Source organism: Saccoglossus kowalevskii, chromosome 2, assembly GCF_978046115.1.
Source record: "Saccoglossus kowalevskii chromosome 2, keSacKowa6.1, whole genome shotgun sequence".
Taxonomy (NCBI): Eukaryota; Metazoa; Hemichordata; class Enteropneusta; family Harrimaniidae; genus Saccoglossus; species Saccoglossus kowalevskii.
In genome coordinates, this window is record NC_140642.1 from 26542061 (window position 1) to 26568004 (window position 25944).

At 36.9% G+C, this 25944-nt stretch overlaps 2 protein-coding genes and 1 pseudogene across 4 annotated transcripts in view; 2 read left to right on the forward strand and 1 right to left on the reverse strand.

Annotated features, from left to right (window-relative positions):
- LOC100369224 (exocyst complex component 5-like) overlaps nt 1-25944 on the forward strand; it is a 74917-nt gene that overhangs the window by 20308 nt on the left and 28665 nt on the right. For 2 of the 3 annotated variants that reach the window (XM_085493729.1, XM_085493734.1), the window contains exons 1-14: nt 6883-7059; nt 7188-7386; nt 11844-12086; nt 12666-12863; nt 13072-13136; nt 13220-13248; nt 14444-14553; nt 15355-15399; nt 15742-15795; nt 16240-16329; nt 16808-16884; nt 17282-17488; nt 17936-18089; nt 21289-21397. In XM_085493729.1, the coding sequence (XP_085349855.1) occupies nt 7366-7386; nt 11844-12086; nt 12666-12863; nt 13072-13136; nt 13220-13248; nt 14444-14553; nt 15355-15399; nt 15742-15795; nt 16240-16329; nt 16808-16884; nt 17282-17488; nt 17936-18089; nt 21289-21397 (1402 nt within the window). In that variant the 5' untranslated portion in view covers nt 6883-7059; nt 7188-7365. Of the gene's footprint in view, nt 1-6882; nt 7060-7187; nt 7387-11843; nt 12087-12665; nt 12864-13071; nt 13137-13219; nt 13249-14443; nt 14554-15354; nt 15400-15741; nt 15796-16239; nt 16330-16807; nt 16885-17281; nt 17489-17935; nt 18090-21288; nt 21398-25944 lie in introns of those variants that run through there. The other variant, XM_085493731.1, reaches the window with a different exon arrangement.
- LOC146748622 (uncharacterized) lies at nt 430-1026 on the forward strand. Its single transcript, XM_085505512.1, has one exon. The coding sequence runs from the start codon at nt 430-432 to the stop codon at nt 1024-1026; it is 597 nt and encodes a 198-aa protein (XP_085361638.1).
- On the reverse strand, nt 3173-6553 carry LOC146748623 (bifunctional 3'-5' exonuclease/ATP-dependent helicase WRN-like; annotated as a pseudogene).

The window sequence follows — 25944 nt, forward strand, 5'->3', positions numbered from 1 at the left end:
TGCAGATGAAACGGTTTCGCCAACTGGTGCCAGACGCAGCAACAGAACCAGTAACACTGCCAGACCTTGACAGCTACTATCCACAACAGTAACTAGACTTGAGCAACAAGCCCACCAATTCATGCTTCATCGCCTCTCGGCAGCAACACGACGCACCTATTTATCAGGTCAGTCCAGATACCGTCTCTTCTGCCAACAACACAGGCTAACGCCCGTACCCGTGACACCGCGGCTTGCCACTCTATTCGTCACACGTCTCGCCATGGAGGGTCAAGTCTACAAGTCAATCAAAGTCTACCTTGCCGCTATTGTCAGCCTCAACGCAGAAACTGGACACACCGAGGACATGCTAACAACATGCTGCGCCATGTACTACAAGGTATCAAACGCGATCACGGTGACCCCATTCGCCCAAGATTGCCAATCACAATGACACTAATGCGTAAAATCAAGAATGCGCTCAGGTCGCACCCTGCGATTCATGTCAATGACAAACTAATGCTGTGGTCTGCTTTCACCTTAGCTTTTTTCGGGTTTTTACGAGTTAATGAGTTCACCGCCACATCAGCTTCAACATTTGACAACGATGGTACTCTTCTCGGCTCAGACGTACTGCTCACAGATGATCTTATTGTCACCATTAAAGCTTCTAAAACAGACCCGTTTCGCCGTGGCCAAGTCGTCACCATTGCACCTACGCAGTCATCTATTTGTGCGGTTCGCAACTACAACCCGGCAGCCCTCAACGCACCAGCATACTGCTTCACGAACGGCAAATTCCTTATGCGTCAAGCTGTAACATATCACCTTCGTGACCTACTCCTTCATGCAGAAGTTCCAAATGTGTCTAATTACGCCAGTCACAGCTTTCGCAGTGGTGCAGCAACAACAGCCGCCGAGGCCAACCTCCCTGACTGGCTGATAAAAGTCCTAGGACAATGGCATAGCGACACATGTCAGCTGTACATTACCACGCCAACTGACATTATTCGTAAAGTACCAGCAACGCTTGCTCAACATCGCTGAACATTGCTAGAACTTAACATCTCACCAATTTTGCAACTGGCAAGCAGAACACTTGTGCTTATACACACACATGCAAGAACAGAAATCATGATCATGTACAGACTTATACTTGCGCCTTGTTGTGGCGTTGCCTTAGTGATTTGACAAGGAGGGATGCAATCAGAGAAAATGATGGGGAAGCAATGCTGGACCACTGGACATTTGACATGTTAGATTTCTGGGAAAGAAATCATAATAAATACATGATTCTAGGGCACAGGCTAATTGCAGGTGACATAACCCTTCTTAGTACAAATAAGATACCTAATAATGATACAAATACTGTAAAATCACACACTTTTGATCCGTTTACCAAGATCATCCTATAAATGTAAATTTATTACAAATTACAACTTTATTCCAAAAGCATTTAATTGTTACACAGGCGTTCATGGATGGCTACCAAAGAGATTGGCACATGACCTTGTTTGAAATCGCACAATCAATATACATGGAGGCGCAAGCAGAAACATTGGGATGGACCTGGGAACTGAGTTTCTCAATAATGAATTCAAAGGTGATAATATAACACTAACAGAGGCTGATTAAGTGTGTAGATCTCAAGATGTAAAAAAACAAAAATTATTATATTAAAACAGCAAATTCACATAAAATATCTGTATTCTACATATGTGCACCTCATTCATGTTTCTCACAACAAAATTCAGGATATATGTCAGTTTTCAGCACTAATGTATTTTATTTACATATTGCACATTGCTCTATACATACAGATACATTGAAGAATTCACGAGGCCGCTATACAGACAAGCAGGTAGCCAGAATGAGCCAGATGGTTGGTAGCTTGGGTCAAGCACTTGGTAATCTATATCAGCACAAAGTAGCCAATACACATGTTGCCACATCTCAAGGTGGGTTATCAAGTTATAAAGCTGATATAAAAAAATTTGTGAAAGAATATAAAGCAGATAAATTATTTGATGTGATACCGGGCAGACAGCATGCCGCATTTCCTGGATATCACCTAGATACCACAGTAAAAAGGCCACAAGCTTTCATCAAACGCTTGACAAAGTATACAACTAAGCTGGAAAATTATAGGGAAAATTTGCCTCAATAATAAAACAGTTAGAGGTAAGTATAAAATATAGTCATATTTTGAGAGAAAACAAAAATAATTCCATGCTGTATTTGGTCAATGTACAGTCACACTCTGTATTATCTGTAGAAAACTTTTCACTGACCCCTGTAAACTTAGATTGTGTACAATTCATGAGAATTGTTATCCAATAGACTAATATCAAAAAGGAGAGAACTTAAAAATTGGGTATTTGGTTTAATGATTACACATCATAACCTTCAGTGCTGGGATAGCTGCAGTGCTTCGATTTTTCATGATTTGCGGCCAGACTAGGGGATTTTACAATTTTTTATAGTGATCACAATAATAAATGTACTGTAGAATACTTTATTTTAGCTTGGAATTTATTTTCGCTATTTTCGCTGAAGGGATGATTCCGTGAAAATAAAATCCAGCGAATATAGGGTTTTTCCTATATTTCACATTAAACTCATCAAAAATCAGTGAAAATAAATTCCAAGCAAAACGCCCCAAAAGCCTTTTCAGCGAAAATTAATTCCAGTGAAAATAAAGTATTCTACAGTATTCTGCATATAATACAAAGTGTGAATGCAACTTTATCTAATTTAACACTGCTTTTGTTGTTGATAAAAACAGGCTTTTCTCATAATAGCACCAATAAGACATGTTTCAGGCGACAGGTAATGCTCAAGTGTGAAATATTTGTCCTATCTAATGGCTATAAAATGCTTTACATAACAAACAATTCTACTACACTAGAAAATTCTTCACATCGAATATTGATTTGGTAATTTAGTCCATTGTCAATAGACACCTGAAGATGCTACGGATCTACTTGATGATGTTCCAGTTGCTCATATGATAATACTTAACAAGTCAAAACACAATTTTGTTGACAACTTTAATTACAACTTTAATTATTTTATTTATAAAACTAACATGTGCTTCTAATATTGTACTATCATTTTCCCTTTCAAACAAAATCAGTGGTCATCTTGTTTATTTCAACGAGAAAATTGGTAACTTAAAGCATCTTGCATCTTTTCATATTTTACTTAAAATACATTTTTTTTGGCAATTGCTACAGCATGTAGAAAATTCACAAGTACAACTACCATCATTAATAGCCTCAACGCAGGGACCTCGCTGGGCCATCACATCTAATGAATGAAGGTCCATCCCACTTACCACGAGCTGTTTCAAAATACTGTGACGTATGCAGGCTCCTGAATTAAGGCTTTTACACAGTGACAGCATGTCATCACTAATACGTCTTTTATTTAGACTCACCTTGGTAGCATAGAGGTGTGCTTGACCAATTCTGCCATCTCTGGCACATCTGCCAACTTGCTGCCAGTAAGCTAGTACAGTTTTACTAGCACCCCAATGAATAATATGATCTACATCATTGATTTGAACTCCCATGCCAAAAGCAATTGTGGTAATTAAACATGGAAACGTGGAAAAACACTGACTATTCTTTTTTCTGTATCGGCATCAATGGATGAGTGGAACATGTCAACAAAACGATTATCTATGATGTGGCTGTCACCAGACCAAGCTTTATCACCTAATTCAGTCATGACAAATTCGTAGATGTCTGCCACTTGTGTCATGGTCCTATGAGTAAAGAACCAAAGAGAACATGGAAAATTAGTATCAGACAAGCTATGAGTGTGTTTATAATTGTGTTTATAATCATTCGTTAGCCATATTTATGGATGCTTATGATTGTCCTATATTTTTACTGAATGTTAATCTGTGGTCTTATTTCCTGTTAAATAGGGGGGGGGGGGGGTTATTAAGTAATCATATATTTCATGTAATGCTAAATAGAGTGAAACTTAATGCTATTTTTTCTGAGTAGTTATGGGGTATCAATCAGCAGTAATATAATTTTTTAATAGATAAGGTGTCCCATGTTATTTTTCTGGATAGTTGAGTGTCACATTCAATGCTCAGTCAAATTTCAGGTAGCATTTTGTGATAATTACAGTGAAGCTAATCATATTACTGTCATTGTCATTTCTCTTAAAAAGGCCATAAGCCATAAGGCTATGAATACTCAACAGTCAGGGACCGTGTGTGGTACATTATATTCTTTACCAAAATTGTTCATGGAAATAACTTTTTGACCTTTTTGATAAAAATAATTTTGGCTTTTTATTGAAAATGGCTAGATAATGTGCTTTCAATAATTCAAACAGCTGTAGCTGATTCATAACAACCACCAGATTTACCCTCAATTTATAAAACCTTGGTGATATGTATGCTGGCCATGTCATGCAACTACTGTATTTTCTCTATTAGTACCACATCAACATGATTATAATGTAAATTCTATTAACCATTTATCACTGGTTCATGGCTGCATGGTTTTGATTGATTAGAAGCCGATCAGAGATTGTGTTGCAGGTTTTATTAAGGCACTGCAGAATGATTAGAGAAGACAAAAGGCATGTATACCATATATATCTGGTCAAAGTAGGTGATCTATAAAGTAACAAATACTAATTTTGGATTCTTTGCACTTCCAGTGTCAATGTGCATCTAATGGGAGCAATACGGTATCTAAAATCTATTTCATGACTTAAATTTCTATAAATGGAAAAAGGAAGGCTGACCTGCAGTATATTATAGCTTTTTTTGCCTTTGATCCAAAAGTAGCAATATGCTGTGTATACCAAAGAAGCTCTTCATGTATTTTCATACCTGATTGTGACTTATAATATAGCTTTATATTAGGCCTGAAAAACACATTGGAGAGAGTGGATTATTCATGTCATATTGGTGTCATATTAATTAACATGATCATAACTTGTGTTATAGGTTTTACAGCTTGGATGAATAATATTTGGGCCAACAGATCATTTTCCATATCAGCAACAGATAATTACAATGTGATTGGTGTCACTGTATTAAAGCATTGATTGTTCTCATAAAGTTGTATGATTAGAAAAGTTAATGTTGTCTGTAACATTTAACATTTATGTCTGTATGAATATTACGCTACAAATTTGACAATAATTTTCTGCATTGATGAAATGGCCAAAGTTATTCCAAATTCAAACACATGTAAATTCTCACCTGTCAGGAACAATGGCAACAGTCTTCACCTCCTCCTCATCCAACAGTAAAGTTGACAAAATATTCTGTCTCATAGACTCTGTTGCAGTTGCTGTCAAGGCTAGTATTGGGCAAGTTGTAAGGCTACGAAGCACAGTAACTTGCTTGTAACTAGGCCTGAAATCATCACCCCTATTTATGCGAATTGAAAAGCGAATACAGTTCAGCCACATATTAGGAACCACAGTTGATTTATTTTATTGTTAATTTACTTATTAAAAATGTAAATCAACCAACTCACCATTCCACAATACAATGTGCCTCATCACATGCCAAAAGACATAATCTTTCTTTGTAATGGGCATTGCCCAACATTGTCCTCCAGGGATCTCGTACAATTGACTCTGGGGGGCAAAACACCACACTGTACTGTCCTTCAATGATATCTGTTTAAGAATTAATTTTGTTAAAGAAAATCCATTTAAAACAAACTTATGGCATTGTATATGTTGCTCATTTTATGTTCAGGAATTAAATTAATAAAGATAATGATTTGATAGTTCATATTAAGTTTGAAATAAAATATTAATTACTAGTTTTGAAAAGAACATAAATTGTAAATATTCAATTTATTGGAGATGGTACAAAGAATGTTTTTCTATTTAATTTTTATGTCTATGGATGACATTTCAGCCAGTTGCATTATACTGACAGCCTTCACTCCCCGCTCTCTCCATATTGTCATCTGATTGAGCATTAGACTCCTTAATGGGGAAACCACCAAACCGATGTGTGGATTTTTTTCTGGGTACATCTAATAAATTCAATAAAGAAGAATTATCCTTTGTTGATATTAAATATAATGTTACTATTATAAATTTCATGGATGCTTTTTTATATGAAATGAAAAATGGTTGAAACAATCTGACCAATCGCAACTCATTAAAGAATTTGGGAAGGTCAATCGCCCAATGATTGCAGGTAGCATGCAGAGGTTGTGGTTATTTTTATGTGTGTTACAAAATTGATCCTACAGCCATTTAAAGCCATGCATCTTCAATGGGTAACCATTCCATATTTTATAAATTCATTCTATGAAATTCACTGTATTAATCTCCTTGAAATTGACATGTCTTAATATATTATAATAATTATATATGAGAATTTAATTAAACAAAATCTTACCTCATCCAGTAATAGCTGAGGTACAACAAAGCAGTCGCTTTTCCCAAAACCAGTTGGTAGAACAGCAAATGTGTGCATATTTTCAATAGCAACACTATTAAAAATAATTTTTTGCTCTTCTTTAAATTCATAATTGAATTTATATTTGCTTTTTACCAGGTTAAGGTTATCCATGGTGAAAAAACGAAAGTAAAATTGAAAGTGCTTGTTGGCCAGAGGGGTGCTGGGAAAATTGTAATTTTTTTTTTTTTATTAAATAAAGTAAATTCTTAAGGCAATTTATTTATTTATATATTGTATGTTTATTATTATAAAAGTTGCATGAAATTGGCTGATACAATAATTTTCTGAAGAAAAAAAAATCTACGCACATGCGTTTGATAAGTTGATGCTCTTTCGTTTCAACGGGATTTGGCGCAAAGGCTTGTTGGTAATCTGCGCATACTCTTTTTCAGCCAATCAGGCGTGCCGTAACAGCGAGTATTTCCTTGATTTACCCAGAACTCTGTGCGAATCCCCCTTGATTCTGGCTGCTGGCCATTTTCGTTCATGAAATCGTCGGATATCATCAGAAAACGCAGGATTTGTGCAGTTTTGAATAAAACCAAGTTAGCGATTATGAACAATGGTTATAAACGTAACACCTGATCTCCTTTAAAATTTTTGTTTCGCATTTTAAGGTAAGAAATCGACATTTGAAACCGACAGGGTGTCGATTTACTCGGTGCCGTGTTTCACAACTTGTTTATTTATATACGTACATAGCGGATGATTTTGTTGTTGAAAATTAGTACTTATTGATTTTCAGCCCCCAAGTGACTGTGTGTCGAATCCCCGGTCTATGCGACTTCTCAGGACTGTGGGGATCGAATGATCAGCGGAAGAAGGACAACCTACAGGACTGTACTCGGGGCTAGAGGAAGGTGTGTCCAGTACTGTGTCAATGCCTGGGTAGCGGAAAGTAATCGTTATTTGAAACATCCATAATGTCTTTCAAGGATTTTGAGGTGAGGCAGTGTTCGATTATAAATCCATTTCATACGATTCACAGTCAATTCGTCCCAATTCACATTCGTCCCAACACATTCGTCCCACAAGTCGATTCGTCCCAATTCACATTCGTCCCACGAGTCGATTCGTTCCAATTCACATTCGTCCCATTTCACATTCGTCCCAATTCATATTCGTCCAATTTATTTAATTTTTGGTCAGCATTACGATCTTGAGCAGGGTCAATTTCTATGCCAACTGTTACTGACACGCTAATTAATAACTCCACGTTGCGTGAACGGTGTATTTGTATTTATTTATTTATTAACTAATAACTCTACGTTGCGTGTACGGTGTATTTGTATTTATTAACTAATAACTTGAACGGTGTATTTGTATTTATTAACTAATAACTTGTACGTTGCGTGTAAGGTGTATTTGTTTTTATTAACTAATAACTCTACGTTGCATATAAGGTGTATTTGTATATAACGTCGGCAAAAACAGTGCGTGGGACGAATCGACTTTGGGACGAATCAACTTGTGGGACGAATCGACTTGGGACGAATTAACTTGTGGGACGAAACGACTTGGGACGAATGTGATTTGGGACGAATCGACCGTCCCCCTTTCATACGACCATCATCATGGTTTCTCATCGACCCAGTGAGCCCGGTCTACATGAATCGCCGTGTACGCTGTAAGCGAATACATAGGAATTCCTATGGACAGTGTCGGGCTTAGAACAACAGACATGTACACGGGGCTATGTCGGGCTAGGATAATACGGTCAGACGATCCCAGTAACCCTATTGCCTGCCCGAAGTCTGAACCCTGACACATGGTCATGGACTGCCAGTGACAGGAAGGGGGGGGGGGGGGGGGGGTGACTTTTCAATATTTTGCTTCGTCTTTTTGTAAGCCTTAATGATGGAATGATAAATGACATTGTCATGGCAGTGTCATCCATCATTTCAAAATTTTTAGCAAATCTCAAATCACATTTGAAGTGCAGACATATTACAGTGTTCTCCCCAGACTTCATGTCAAGCATCACGGCCAATTTGCATAACAATGCATCTAATTTGCATAATTTTTATTTGCATAATAATCAGTTTTTCCCAACAAATATTGTCAATCTACAATTAATTAAAGACAAGATATTTTTATATCTGATAAATTTTATATCATTTTACTGCATTGTATTTTATGTTTTTGTATCAAGTCAAATAAAGTTTGAAATGGAACAGCATAAAAAGGAAAAATAATTGAAAGACTTGTGTTATAGCCAGTCAGTGAATATAATGTTATCCATGGATGTAACTGGTTCATCATTGTGTATAAGTTTTAGAGCCCATGTCAATGTTGGTTCATATAAACGTCGGGGGAAAACATTTTTTGGTTAAATTTATAAAGTCGGCAAGATATCGAAATATGTTGAAATTAATAAATCAATAATTAGAAACAAATTCTACAATGGCAGTTCGGCGATTTTTCATTGCAATATACCTTGTGAGTACAACACTACGATCACCCTACGATCACCGTAACATTGTCAGCTGACGGCATTGCGTTGGACGGGTATTCACCGCTGCTATTGCGATCATCTGTATCTGACTTTTTGGTGTGAAATACACAAATTTTTTTTAAAACGATTCATTGACGATTATCATAGGCATTACATCAAAATCGCCAACGAGATGTTGTTTTTAAACATCGCGGAAAATCATGCATTCTGCGCCGCCATCTTTGTTACCTCGATCAGAACCCCCGGTAACCCAGCATGCATTGGTCACAATGTTGCAACGTGCATTATGTCGCTTTAGGGCGGCTTTCTTCTGTACTAAGGCACCCTATGAATGGGGTATTTCCAGAGGTCAGAGTTTTTTCTCAACCCGTTTCGTCTGCTGTTGAATTATTCATACTTTTCTTTCCAATGCGACTTAATTTCACTTGTTTTTATTTTTTTTATTTTGGGGTAATTAATGTCACCGACGATTGAGTGATAGCAAATCAGAGTGCAGCAAATCGGGGTTGATCTTCGAGACGTACGCCGTGAGTTGTTTTGTCACATTGTTGCCGTTGCGTGTAATGGGCAAATTATTGCTACTCTAGTTAATTTTTTGTTTGATTTGGAGGCTCTGAACCTTTGAAAGACTTCGCAACATATTGCAGACTTCCGTTTTTATCACTGTCTTTGTATGGCTAACAAAAGCGGGATTACCTAAATTAATAAATGTTATTGTTTTAAATACGTGCAAGACGAGACTGACACTTGTAAACAAAAACATAAGCATCACGGGCGAGTGACCAAGCGTCATGGACAAAGGGCAAGCATCACGGCCGAGTGTCCAAGCGTCACGGTACCGTGTCGCTTCAGAGGCCTGGGGAGAACACTGATATTACCTAGTAATGCATTCTATATAAATACTGCTTTTCCAGGACGTTTGACCCATCAGTGAGCGATGGCACTGGTATTTCCATAATATTTGAATCTATTCTAGTTAATAATTATTTAAACTCCACTGAAATGTGTCTCAAGCTCAAATAAGTTCATGACAGGGGTTCTTCTAGACAGGGGAACAGTGGTGCAGCACCCTCATACCCCAGGCTTGCGCCCTCTTACAGAACCTGGAACAGTCAGTAAATTATGATCAGTTATAACAAATATAGAGGGTTACCAATGGTAACAAAGGTGTGCTATCCCTTAAAAATGTTTCTAGAAAACCCCTGAATGAGTGCGTGTTTACGCTAATTGGCGAAAAATGCTTTAATTTTAAGACACACAGAAACAGGAAGATTATTGCAGGTCATCCAAACGTTTATGAATTTTTGATAAGAACATGAATTCAGTCCAGCTAGATAGGTTATTTATTGCCAGGGGAACCAAAAATCAGAATGTAAGTCGCTCCAGTGATGAAAAATTGGTGATAATAGGCGTGAGGACCTGCATGTAAAAAAAAATATATCTCCTATATAATGTATCTAATAATGACAGTATCTAATAATGACAATTATTATACATCTGTCACCGTAACGCCATACGTTACAGTGTGTCGTAGTTTTGTGGTATTTTACAGGGTATTTTCATCCTACCATATAAAGAAATGCAAATTCCAAATATGAATGATTACGCGTGTAAGCGTTCTCTAATAATAAAAACAAAGATGGCTGCCAGCAGGGTTTGACCGGACTCCACACAAAGAAGTTCGCTGATTCTGTTTGTGAACTTTTTGGATTTCGGCATTCCCATGATGTATCCTTGGAAGGAAAAGATGTATAATAATAAGATTATTACGAGAATACCTCAAAGTATGCACTCAGACAGTATGCCGCTCATCGACCTCTGCTGCGTGTCGATCGATATTCCAGCTCTGCTGTCTTCGTGCATACTTGGAGGTATTCTCGTAATAACCTCATATAATATCTTCACTGAGCTTAACTCAGTCAGTTCATAAATTGAACGATCGAACTCCATGTACTGTTTTTTCCCTCCATTCTGACAATGGTGATATTGACACACTGTTAAATTTGTTTGACTAAAAATGAAATGTATTTCAAAGTATATCTGGATGGTAATAACTTCATTCCAATCAAACCAGTTATAATTCAAAACACTTCTGGCGAACCAACTATTTTTGCATGGAGTATATCACCCCAATTTAGCTTTGAATAAAAACGAATGTGAATAAAAGATACATGGTGGTTCAGTCTGAAATAATAATATACAACAATTTTGATTGATTTATTTGTTGATATATTTGTTTGCTATTGAAATATGCCTATCATTATTATCACATGTCACAGTTGCATATTATGATTGAATCTTTGTCAATCCATGTGCATTGGAACACTACTCAAAAGCTTCAGCAGAGGAAATTCAAAATTACATTCAACTGAGATACTGAAACAATCGTCAGTAGTCAGACATACTGTAAAGCATAATTCCCATTATTTATGCAAATTCAGAATATCAAATATTTTAAATAATAGTCGCAATACTCCAATAAATCTTTATGAATGCAGCTTTCAGAGTGAAACTTAAAGAACTTATTAGATACATATATGATTTAATGCAGGCAGATTGTTTCTTTAGTCAGAATAATATGTAGTACAGCCCTGAATAGTACAGGTAAATATTTAATTTAATTATAATAAGGTAACAGATATTATATATATCGGCACCTCAGGTGGACTCTCTTAGATTTGTTTATTTTGTGATGATATCTTCAATTTTTAAATTGAAATGTGCATTGCTAACAGCGGAGCTATCTCGAGGCGGCTCGTTATAATTTTTATAGCCATGGCTTGTTTTTTCTTTCTATTGTAAATGTGTGCATCTTCAATCAAATAATATGGCAGACATTAACAAATATGAAGGGGATGATTGAAGACTGGAATCTTTAACCTAATCTAACCCTACAATGTTACTGGTTCATGTGCACACTTGACATCTTTATAATTGTTTCCCCAGGAACCATTCAGCGGCGATGACTATGTAGAGAGACTGGCATGGAATGTACAAGGTGGTACAACTGAAAGGGGACCCGAGTCATTTGATCCACAGAAACTCTTGCTGTCATTCGGTAACACTATAGAGGAGCTGAAGCTGTTTGGTGAGAAGGTGCATAAAAGAATAGAAAAGTTAGAACAGACTGTACAGACTGAATATAACAGACATGCTGAAACATTGGTAGATTTACAGAAAAACCAGCAGGTAAATAATATATAGAGGATATATGAAGAGTTACTCTGTAATATGAGATTTGTGAATGTAGCATTTGTTCTGATAAGGTATATGTATCTCTTACTCTAATACATTTAGATGTACAATATTTTGCATATAATATACAGTGTGGGCCACAGACTAGACTAGTTTATTTTAAATTTTTTATCCAGAAGCACTCGTTGACAAGATCAATACCGAGGGGTACTGCAAATTCGCAAAGTTCACGCCTTTGTACCGGTACAATGAATTGCAATGAATATTCATTTTGGTGGTCATGGTAATACCGTCAATCAAAGCTGTGTTTTTATTCTCGGTAAAAATCACAGACTGTTTTCAACAAGATGATAAATTTGCCACCACCTTATCACACATTCTGTCAACAAATAAACTCTGTCGTGAATGGTTACTCTTTGATGGCTGTCATTGTCTGACTGTCCTGCTATTGCAATGAAAAACTACATCGCTCTGTCAGGCATGTGTTGAGTTTGGAGCACCGCGGAATGCACAACTCACACAACCTTGTCAGGCTATCACTACCCTTAATGTATTAATTACAATTTTTTTCAGGGAGCATTTAGTCTATTCCACAAACTGGATGAACGTATCAATGGTGTTGCCACAAAAGTAGTACATCTTGGCGATCAGCTAGAGGGTGTTAACATACCTAGGCAGAGAGCAGTAGAGGCTCAGAAATTAATGAAATATTTCTCTGAGTTCCTGTCTGATAAAGAACAGTATTCAGATATTTTCACTGATCCATTTCAGGTAGGGTTTATGACTGATACTTGGTGTGGTCATCATCTGTTTCTTCCAATGGTATGTTTATTGCATTTTAAATAGACTCGGCTGCCTTGTCTTGTCATTTGAACATGGCATGTCACAAATATTACAGGACTTCAAGGAAATGGTTAAATTGTATTGCTGTGTACCATTCTTTTCATTGTATACTAACTAAAGTTTGTTATGTCTATAGCTCCAAGAAGCAGCTGATGTTATTCAGAAACTCCAGTTGATATCACAAGAACTCCCCCAAGAAAGGTAAAGTAATCGTTTTAATTGCCTTAAACAGCTGAGTTTGCAAACATTTCTTAATCTGTCTTTATTTTCTGTTTTCTTTACAGATTTGGTGATGCAAAGGAAAGAATCGATGGTAAGTCCCACTATATACGATCTTAACAACCTTAGTTGCTCTATTAGAAGTACATACACTTATATGAAAAACCGATTGAAGTGTTTTTATGGTCAAAATAAGTGATATTTTAATGATTTAATGATGTAATAAATACAATGTTTAGTTTATATGCTTTTCTATTAGAGTCATGTTTCTAATAAAGCAAATATGGTAGGTCACTCAGGATCATGGAAATGTGGCTGGTGAAGACACAGTCAGCTGGCGCACAAATGATAATAAAATAAATGCGATATTTACTATATGGGGGCTGCCATCTTGAATGCAGCATAAAATAAATGAGAGACATGTTGTGAAACGCGTTTTTCAGATTTCTACAAATCTGGACAAAAATGACATTCTTTCACAGAAATACAATCCGTTGGATTAATATTAGACCAACCGATAACAAAATTCGCCCAAATTCGTTGTTTTTATGTGGCAAAAATTCCTTGAATACGCACACCTAATTACACGAAGAACATAGAACACTTTCCCGGGGTATTTGAAACCAAAAATTGTCATTCCAGCTCAGCAGCCAATCAGCGATGCCCTTACAGTTAAATGACAATTTCGGTTTCAAATACCCCGGGAAAGTGTTCTATGTTCTACGTGTAATTATGGTAGGTGTTTGTATTTAAGAAATTTTTCCACACAAAATCGACGAATTCAGCCGTTATTTGTTATAGATTGGCTTAATATTACCCAAACAGATCGTATTCCTGTGAAAGATTGTCATTTTTGTATTGATTTGTAGAAATCCGAAAAACGCGTTTCACAACTTGTCTCTTATTTAGTTTTATGCTGCATTCAAGATGGCGGCCCCCATATAGTAAATATCGCATTTATTTTATTGTAACACGTGCGCCAGCTGACTGTGGGTGAAGATAACTTCTATTTTCAGCGGTGGACATCTGGGGATTTCATTGTCTGGCGTACGGTTGTACTATAATTGGATTAGCCACACTGTTGAAACACACCAGTAGAAATAAAGTTTAAAGATTCTGACCAATATCTAAGTTTATCTATTATTTAGACAGGTTTTTTGTAGTATTCAGAATAGTACATATAGTATTCAAACTGAAAAACAAATGTTTGACCAGTAACCACAGAACAAGCGTCTTGCGAGTGTACAACAGATGTCATTACCAAATTTTTGCATTTTTTTTCTTTGTAGCTAAATGTTTAGAAATTGAGAGGGACCTAATATCAGAGTTCAAATCAGCACACACAGCTGGTGATACCCAAAGAATGAAAGATTTAGCAACAATACTTTTGCATTTCAAGGTAACATAAAATAACAGCAACCTCTATATTTATTGTACACAACATTTTCTCATTATCATTATTCTCTGATTTATAAGGTGAGGTTATACAACTTTGACATCCATGCACACAGTGATATGCGATGAAAACCTTATTCTGTATGCAATATTTGCTTTCTTTAATCACAAGTATTTCTGACCAATGATGTCACAGAATTGAGTAGGGGATTCTTATAAAGGTTTAGTTGTGTAAACAGAAATGTGGAAAGTTTAATTGAAAAACAAAAAATGCCTAATACGGTAAGATTCAAACAAAAACTACCTGAGATGAATGCTTTGAACTCATCTGCATCTAGAAATGTATGATTTTGTGATAATCTCACATTTTATGCGACTATTATTTTATAAATCCATGATATTATAATGAAATTTGACAATTCAATTTAGCCTTCAGTGTTCTAGCAGTATTACGGCAATATTTAGTTGAACATTTACATGTGGATTTGATTTCTAGGCTTTCTCACCATTTGCCTTATATACTGCCCTCAGTGGTATAGTTTGTTAGAAATGTATCAGGACATTACCGGTATTTAACCTGATCATAATATACTTCAGTATTAAGAAGTATTTTGAAATAGGGGGGGGGGGTTGGATATTGTCTGCCTAATTTAAAAGGATTGAGGGAGATGTGAATACAAACAAATTTAAATTTGTGTTACAATGTTTGTTATGTGCCACATGCCGTGTTATGAATATATAATCTGTTCTGTCACCGTGTGTTAATCATGTTAATTTATTTACCCTCTCACATTATGTCTAACAGGGTTACTCTGATTGTATTGATGCTTTTATTGAAGAAAGTCAAAAGGTAAGTTTCCAATCTTTGTCAAACAGTTTCAGTTTCCTCAATATATAAATACGTCAAGAAATACCAAATTTAAGAATCCGAAACCAACAAATTCATCTGAATTGAGATAATGATAATTAGCTCATCTAGGTCTTGATTTGGTTGAGTGGCAGACGAGTACAGTGATCAATCTCATGAGAAAGTAAGGTCTAATTTATGTAGTATTTTACACCTATTTCTATTATACTCAAACCTATTGAGTTTAATATTCAGATAGATTCTCATCTTGGTGATTCCCTCGCACCTATTTTAGATTGTACAGCTCACACTGTCTTCTAACCCAAGATTCACATTATTTTGCAGCCTTTGCTGTGGCATCAAGATTTGTTTCCTGAGCTGTTAAGCCTCTGTCAAAAAGTACGTACCGGCATCATAAATTTTCTGTTAATGTAGTATAATGTTATTAAAGAAACAACATAATACTATTGTTGTTGTAGGAGAGACTCCTTTATGTTTACAGTCTTGATATTAAAGAATGATAATTACAAGAATACAAGACTGGAATTGTCTAATTTGTGGTTGCTTCCTCAACATTTATTGGAAGTTTTAATTATTTAGTGCTGTGACAGATTTCTTCTAATAAAAAATGTTTCACAAAGCAATTTCAATACAAGTACATTGTCCATATGTTCCTAAATAAGACTACTAGTATGTATATTTCACCTTGCTGTAACACCAGGAAGTAAGGAGAATTGAGGAAATCATGGAAGAAACAGCACCTCTCTCAAAGATTATTAGTGTTCAAACTAAAGTTGTAAATATGTTGTGCCGTACCTTTAACCTTTGACCTTTTATTCACAGGTCAATAAAGTGATTATGGCAGTTTTCATTAGTGCACCTGAGACAGTGATGGGGAAGTTTGTTTTAAATATTTACAAAGGAAAGTTGCAGGTATGATTTGTTATTGGCTCTATATATGTATCTATATATATGTGACCCTTGTGTATTATATACTCCGTTCCCTGCATGAAAATGGTTCTCAGCTCCAAAGTTGAATTTTTGATCGTGAGGTTTTTCGTACAATATTACTAACATTGTGAAAGATGACATGAATCAACTTGTATAATCGAATGCTGGTGTATTGAATATTTTAAAATTGTGTTCTTATGAAATCATGGTCACGTGATGGTTATGGAATATAAACTACAAGTGTGCTATAATTTAACTATTATGCTAAGCAATATGATTTAATTTTGTGAAGGACTATTTTTCACAAAATAGTGTTGCAGTAAACTTTCAGTGTTTTTCAGACGAGGCGTTACTCTCAATAAAGTTGTTTGGGGTAGCCTTCATTATCAAATTATTAAAATTTTCAACACTTTACAACATTTTGTTGACTATGTCTTTCATTTTTGTGTTCATTTTTCAGGAAGTTATAACTGAGAAATTGTCAAATCAGATAGATTCAGAAATGTATTTAAAAAACCTGTCTGATTTGTATGGAAGGTAAGTATATCGGTATAATTTTCAGTACTTTTTGAATCAAGAGAATTGAAGGATCAACATAGAGCTAGGAAAACAGAGCCCTCTTGTGTTGAAATTAATTGATTACATTGTTTTTATGTCAGTATATGCAAGAAATGAAAATAGCTCCCTCTATTGGGACTATTGTTCAGTTGCTTTTTTTCAGGCATTGTTTATTTAGCATTGTTTATGTAAGTATGTGTTATCTATGTTCTTGTTCCCCATGATCCATACATGTGAATGAAAAATAAATGAATAAAATTCATGAAAAAAGTAAATTCTTTGTTGATAAAAATTACCAATAATAATGATAATAGTTATTGTGTACCATACTTGGTGAATGTTTTCATTATTTTTTTACATATCTTTAATATTTCAGCACATCCAAGTTATCAACAGACTTGCTAGAATTCAAGATGGGCTCGGATGCCAGTTTCTTGAGCCGGCTCACCAAAGATCTCTTCAAACAGTACCTGGACAGTTACTTTGATCTTGAGGTGCGCTATTTGAAAGACAAAATGACTACAATGTTGGAAGGATACTATGAATCGTTGAATCATCAGAAACGACAGATACAGACTGGCGGGTAAGATACATCGCATCACTTAAACCACAAATTCTGATGTCTGATCAGATTTTTAAAAAAATCAGTCATACTTGAACTTTGACATTTGATAAATTTTATCAGATTAAACTGACTAAGTATGTATTAAAACTACACAATCTGATGTCTAATTGCATTTTTTGATTATCGAACATATCTACTTTACTTTCATCAGAATTATCTGAGGAGCTAAATTTGACCAAGTAAACAATTATTTTGCCATCAGATGCAGTTTTGTCTGATAAATATGTCCAGATTGTGTAAACCGACCTTGAATATTGAAAGTATTCTTATCACATTTATCAATTTTGTCATCAACCATTCCTAATTTTTTACCACTTTGTTTTGAAATCAATAACTTTACATTAAATTTGTCTGAATTTTGTTTTCGTTCTGATATTTTAGTGTCTTGTTATTTTCTGTTCACAGGTTACATGACTTGCAAGCACGTATACGGAATAAAACTAATATTAACATCGGCCATACTTCTACCGTAGACTATGGCGGTGAAACATTTCTCTCACAGAGTCTAGCACTAAGCTTATTAAATGAATCCAAGCAAGCACTGCTGAGATGTGAATTGGTAGGTGGAACATTCTTCTTATACTACTTGTTCTTCTCACATTTTTCTTTTATTCTCACATGACTGCAGCTTGTGGGAAATATGTATGTACCAAGGATTTATATGATTAGATTATGCAAATGATGTGATATGTGATGAAGAACTCATGAGAAGTGAAGCTATGCTAATTACGAGATGATCACCAAAAAAAAAAAATCATGCCATTTTTTTGCCAAAATGAATTCCAACAGATTGTATTTCAACATTGATAATTCAGTTCTGCATTGCGATACCAAAATTCCTTTGGTGTTTTTTGGAGAATTGCCTTTGTTCAACACAGCATTCTGATTGATTAATAACAGACTTGACCTATCACGTCAACGGATGTTGTTGTTGGTAAAATCCTGCAAGAAAACATCATGGCAGTAATCAAATACATTTGATACTGATGAAGATTTTGACGACTGTGTTCCAACAGACCCTAATAATTTTAACATTGTAAATTCTGGTTGTACATAATGTTATAAAATGTGCATATTTTTGTGACCATTTCTCTTTCTTCATTGTTATTTGTTGCTGAAATCATTGATGATAACCTAATTTAGCAATTTCATTTCATTTCAAAATACATAATATTCCCATCAATCTGTCACATGGTGAACTAAAATTGTCATTTGCACACTATTTCGCATGAGTTCCCTGAGTGCTATGTCAGCTGGGTATGATATTTAAACTTCAAACATTGCAAAAGCAACTTGTAGTTACTGTCAACTGACTTAGAAATGTCAAGTTAAAGGAACTTGCTACATGCGGCATTATGGACTGCAGAGAAGGAGCCAGTCACATGTATAATCTACTTTACTGGAAAAAAATCATCTTTTATCTGTAATGTAATAATCCTCAAGGCTGGTGTCATCATGTATTAAATATTCAAAATGCATTCAAGTAAAAGTATTACATTTATCATTTCTGACAAAATTTAAGCCTGCATCTATTGCACTTCATTTTCAAACTTGATGTTTGTTGGTGTGTATTTGCATAATTTTTTTTTGCTTTCCTGAGGGCACCAAATTTCAAGGCCTAAGTACTTGAACTCGCATGCTATAGACTGACTGAAAGAAATGTACAACTATTTTGAAGGGCATCCAAGCATTCATGTGGGCCATCTATATTTAGGCATTCAGGTTGGCAATCTGCATCTAGTCATTCAGGTGGGCCATCGACATCTAGGCATTCAGTTGGGCCATCTACATTTTAGCTTTCAGGTGGGCCATCTGCATCTTGGCATTCAGTTGGGCAATCTACATTTATGCATTCAGGTGGGCCATCTATATCTAGGCATTCAGGTGGGCCATCTATATCTAGGCATACAGGTGGGCCATCTACATCTAGCCATTCAGATGAGCCATCTACATCTTGGCATTCAGGTGGCCATCCATATCTAGGCATTCATGCCTACTGTAAATTTCAACCATAAATAAATAAATAAATATTTTTTGATATTACTGTTCTGCAACAATTTCCTCATGAACTCTTAGAAATCCTAAAAAGATATTTATTTAATATTAAAAAAATTCAGAAGTTGTTTATTATCGAATTCTTTGTAGTAAAATACATGTGTATTCAATTATTCTAAATTCATATTACCGGTAATAGCTAATTGTCGCAATAGTTCTGTGAAACACGTATTGTGTTGATGTACATATAGTAAGTGCAGTTAAGATATACCAAATCACTAGCAAGTCTTTCTCAATGAGTTGAAGACAACACATTATTGTGGGATAGTTTTGTTTGTGACTGCATACGAGTCTTAACACTAAAATGTTCATGTAAATCGTGCAGATCTGTAGTCATTACAAGATAAATGTTGCTATTCTACCAAATAGACGTGGTGCGGTTTTTGTGGCGTCTTCATCAATTTATCTTTTATGGCTTTTTTTGTTGGCGAAGTATTTCGGAAACAAATTTGTGAGTTAATGATGTCATTAGCAGTGCTGATTGCTTTTTTGTCTTTAATGATTCTGTTACTATGGCAATGGGCACCTTTATTGTTTGATGCATGCTGGCATCTCAGTAGGTGATGGTAAATGCTTTGAATTCTTTCTTTTCTCTAGTCATCAGTTTTATGACTACTCCACAGACTAACCCTATTTGGTGAGGGGGGGGGGCCTCATCATTGTCAGAAAATTATGGAGTGATTGGGCATTCACCTCAAAAGTTCAAAGTCAAATATTGACCAAAAGTGGGTGCTATAAAAAAAAAAGAATTTCTGCAATATTTTATTTTTACTAGTGTAATTTATCCATTCATTGTAGCTATCTGTGTAAGCTATATATCTTTGAGAGCTGTATTTTCCCACCTGTTGGTGCATAATTCTTTTACTTTTTTTTTTCCAATTTACATTTTTTTTAGGGAAAAAAAATTAGAAAAAGCATACTTGTTTGATTTGTGAAAGGTGACAATGTTGACTTTGGCGTTAAATATACACTACCTTGTTGGTTTATTGTCCAAATACAATACAATACTGCATACAATAATATGGATTATTCAAAGGTTGCAGACCCTTATACATATATGTTATACACTCATCATGAAAATTTGATATGACATCAATTTAATAATAAATATCACGATTATCTTGTGAATTGCGATGGTGATTAATTTAAAAACATTTATTTTTCATATTAAACTTGCTGTTGTGAGTACCAAAAAGGGGCATGCTTGTGGCAAAATTGAATTTCTTGTGTCGGTCTCATCCTAGATTACCATAAACAAAAGAATTCTCGGAATCTGTCCCTTGGAGGCACACATCTCGATAATCTGTTAGTAATATGCAGGTGTGAAAATTACTGCACACGTCATTCCACTAATAAAAACTTCGCAGTTTTCTGCAAGATTTCATTATACGTAATGGATTTCCGGAGGGTAAAGTGAGCAAAATCTTGTTTGCGCGCAATGACGAAAGATGAATCAAGTCACTGCTTTCTCTTTTCGCTGAGTATTATCAATTCAATCACTGTGCTATTTTTTTTAAAGATGTTGTCTTGAGGCTATCTATAATTGCATTTCAATAATAAATACAGCTCTATATCTTGCCATATATGAATAATATCAATGATAAATACAGCATTGATGCATCTCCCCTGAAGAGATCTAGATTTGTTTTCCAGATAATACCTTGTGGTGAACGCCCATTAATGTCAGTAATCTCTCTTTTCAGCTTTCCAGCCAGACAAGCTTGCCGCTCAATGCCACAGAGATATTTTATATTCTGGTAGATCATCTGTGCTATGAACTCATCGATTATGCCCTCGATGTAGGGCTTCAAGGTAGGAATATATGCGGGTGTGAACAGGGCTTCCCTCCCCCCTAGGGCTGTTAACCACCACCAATAGAGTGAGTACAGGGCTATGTGTATGCAATCCACAGGTTTAATTCTCACTCATAGTATAAACACAGCTGCCCCACCCATAGTATAAACACAGCTGCCCCACCCATAGTATAAACACAGCTGCCCCACCCATAGTATAAACACAGCTGCCCCACCCATAGTATAAACACAACTGCCATACCCATAGTATAAACACAGCTGCCCCACCCATAGTATAAACACAGCTGCCCCACCCATAGTATAAACACAGCTGCCCCACCCATAGTATAAACACAGCTCCTACACCTATAGTATAAACACAGCTGCCCCGCCCATAGTATAAACACAGCTGCCCCACCCATAGTATAAACACAACTGCCATACCCATAGTATAAACACAGCTGCCACACCCATAGTATAAACACAGCTGCCCCACCCATAGTATAAACACAGCTGCCACACCCATAGTATAAACACAGCTGCCATACCCATAGTATAAACACAGCTGCCACACTCATAGTATAAACACAGCTGCCCTACCCATAGTATAAACACAGCTGCCACACCATAGTATAAACACAGCTGCCACACCATAGTATAAACACATCTGCCCCACCTTTAGTAAAAACACAGCTGCCACACCATAGTATAAAAACAGCTGCCACACCATAGTATAAACACATCTGCCCCACCTTTAGTAAAAACACAGCTGCCCACCCATAGTATAAACACAGCTGCCGCACCCATAGTATAAACACAGCTGCCCCACCCATAGTATAAACACAGCTGCCCCACCCATAGTATAAACACAGCTGCCCCACCCATAGTATAAACACAGCTGCCCCACCCATAGTATAAACACAGCTGCCACACCATAGTATAAACACAGCTGCCACACCCATAGTATAAACACAGCTGCCCCACCCATAGTATAACACAGCTGCCCCACCCATAGTATAAACACAGCTGCCCCACCCATAGTATAAACACAGCTGCCCCACCCATAGTATAAACACAACAGCCATACCCATAGTATAAACACAGCTGCCACACCCATAGTATAAACACAGCTGCCCCACCCATAGTATAAACACAGCTGCCCCACCTTTAGTAAAAACACAGCTGCCACACCATAGTATAAAAACAGCTGCCACACCATAGTATAAACACATCTGCCCCACCTTTAGTAAAAACACAGCTGCCCACCCATAGTATAAACACAGCTGCCGCACCCATAGTATAAACACAGCTGCCCCACCCATAGTATAAACACAGCTGCCCCACCCATAGTATAAACACAGCTGCCCCACCCATAGTATAAACACAGCTGCCACACCCATAGTATAAACACAGCTGCCCCACCCATAGTATAAACACAGCTGCCCCACCCATAGTATAAACACAGCTGCCCCACCCATAGTATAAACACAGCTGCCCCACCCATAGTATAAACACAGCTGCCCCACCCATAGTATAAACACAGCTGCCACACCATAGTATAAACACAGCTGCCCCACCCATAGTATAAACACAGCTGCCCCACCCATAGTATAAACACAGCTGCCCCACCCATAGTATAAACACAGCTGCCACACTCATAGTATAAACACAGCTGCCCCACCCATAGTATACACACAGCTGCCCCACCCATAGTATAAACACAACTGCCATACCCATAGTATAAACACAGCTGCCACACCCATAGTATAAACACAGCTGCCCCACCCATAGTATAAACACAGCTGCCACACCCATAGTATAAACACAGCTGCCATACCCATAGTATAAACACAGCTGCCACACTCATAGTATAAACACAGCTGCCCTACCCATAGTATAAACACAGCTGCCACACCATAGTATAAACACAGCTGCCACACCATAGTATAAACACATCTGCCCCACCTTTAGTAAAAACACAGCTGCCACACCATAGTATAAACACATCTGCCCCACATTTAGTAAAAACACAGCTGCCCACCCATAGTATAAACACAGCTGCCGCACCCATAGTATAAACACAGCTGCCCCACCCATAGTATAAACACAGCTGCCCCACCCATAGTATAAACACAGCTGCCCCACCCATAGTATAAACACAGCTGCCACACTCATAGTATAAACACAGCTGCCCCACCCATAGTATAACACAGCTGCCCCACCATTAGTATAAACACAGCTGCCCCACCCATAGTATAAACACAGTTCCTACACCTATAGTATAAACACAGCTGCCCCACCCATAGTATAAACACAGCTGCCCCACCCATAGTATAAACACAGCTGCCCCACCCATAGTATAAACACAACAGCCATACCCATAGTATAAACACAGCTGCCACACCCATAGTATAAACACAGCTGCCCCACCCATAGTATAAACACAGCTGCCGCACCCATAGTATAAACACAGCTGCCGCACACATAGTATAAACACAGCTGCCCCACCCATAGTATAAACACAGCTCCCACACCCATAGTATAAACACAGCTCCCACACCCATAGTATAAACACAGCTCCCACACCCATAGTATAAACACATCTCCCACACCCATAGTATAAACACAGCTGCCCCACCCATAGTATAAACACACCTGCCCCACTCATAGTATAAACACAGCTGCCCCACCCATAGTATAAACACAGCTGCCCCACCTTTAGTAAAAACACAGCTGCCACACCATAGTATAAAAACAGCTGCCACACCATAGTATAAACACATCTGCCCCACCTTTAGTAAAAACACAGCTGCCCACCCATAGTATAAACACAGCTGCCGCACCCATAGTATAAACACAGCTGCCCCACCCATAGTATAAACACAGCTGCCCCACCCATAGTATAAACACAGCTGCCCCACCCATAGTATAAACACAGCTGCCACACCCATAGTATAAACACAGCTGCCCCACCCATAGTATAAACACAGCTGCCCCACCCATAGTATAAACACAGCTGCCCCACCCATAGTATAAACACAGCTGCCCCACCCATAGTATAAACACAGCTGCCCCACCCATAGTATAAACACAACAGCCATACCCATAGTATAAACACAGCTGCCCCACCCATAGTATAAACACAGCTGCCGCACACATAGTATAAACACAGCTGCCCCACCCATAGTATAAACACAGCTCCCACACCCATAGTATAAACACAGCTCCCACACCCATAGTATAAACACAGCTCCCACACCCATAGTATAAACACAGCTGCCCCACCCATAGTATAAACACACCTGCCCCACTCATAGTATAAACACAGCTGCCCCACCCATAGTATAAACACAGCTGCCCCACCCATAGTATAAACACAGCTGCCACACTCATAGTATAAACACAGCTGCCCCACCCATAGTATAAACACAGCTGCCCCACCCATAGTATAAACACAGCTGCCCCACCCATAGTATAAACACAGCTGCCACACTCATAGTATAAACACAGCTGCCCCACCCATAGTATAAACACAGCTGCCACACTCATAGTATAAACACAGCTGCCCCACCCATAGTATAAACACAGCTGCCATACCATAGTATAAACACAGCTGCCACACTCATAGTATAAACACAGCTGCCCCACCCATAGTATAAACACAGCTGCCCCACCCATAGTATAAACACAGCTGCCACACCCATAGTATAAACACAGCTGGATTTGTTTCAGATCAATCTTATGGAATATAAGATCAGAAAATTTGTATTTAATGTACAAAAAAATGTATATAAAATAGAAATATAATTACCAAATGAATACAAAACTATCGAAGGTATAAAATATTGTATGTTATTATCTTGTTTCTCTCTCGATTTACCACTCATGTTTATATAGTTTTGGGTGTACTCAACTTTAGTCCTATTGTGTGTTGCAGTTGTAAGTAAATAAAAAAATGAATTAATGATGCAAAACAACAAGTCACATTCATTAAGTTAAGTTAGTATAATGAATACTTCGCTTACAGTGATTACTACTTTGAACATTATCAGCCCCATATCATTAGTAGCTGTGGGTTTCTAGATCATGAAACTCATACGAGTGACAATATCTGTCACCCTTTCAAAGGTTGAAACCAAAGGGCAAGGTAACCTAAGTTTAATCATGTTAAGATGCTATTACCAATAAAGTTTTACGTTTCTAATCCGATGAAGTTAGCTAAAAGAGTCTTATATATATATTCCATTTGTCTTTTTAATAGAGATGTTCAAATCTGCATAACTTTATCGTAAAAAAAATAATATCCATGAATCTAGTTATATTTCTAGCACTTCAAAGTACCCTAAGATAGAGATATTATCTTTTGTCAGTCAAAACACTGCCTGCTCTTAGTATGTATATCGTGAGTAGAAATGATGACAGATATTCAGATCCAAATGATCAAGCAGTTCTTATTTGAGACATCTGTAGCTTTCATTTTCGCTTTAACTCAACCGTGCCTTATTAAAGCTTTTTCATTTGGTAATACACCAATGAAGATGTGTGTCTCAGAAATTAGTAATGCAC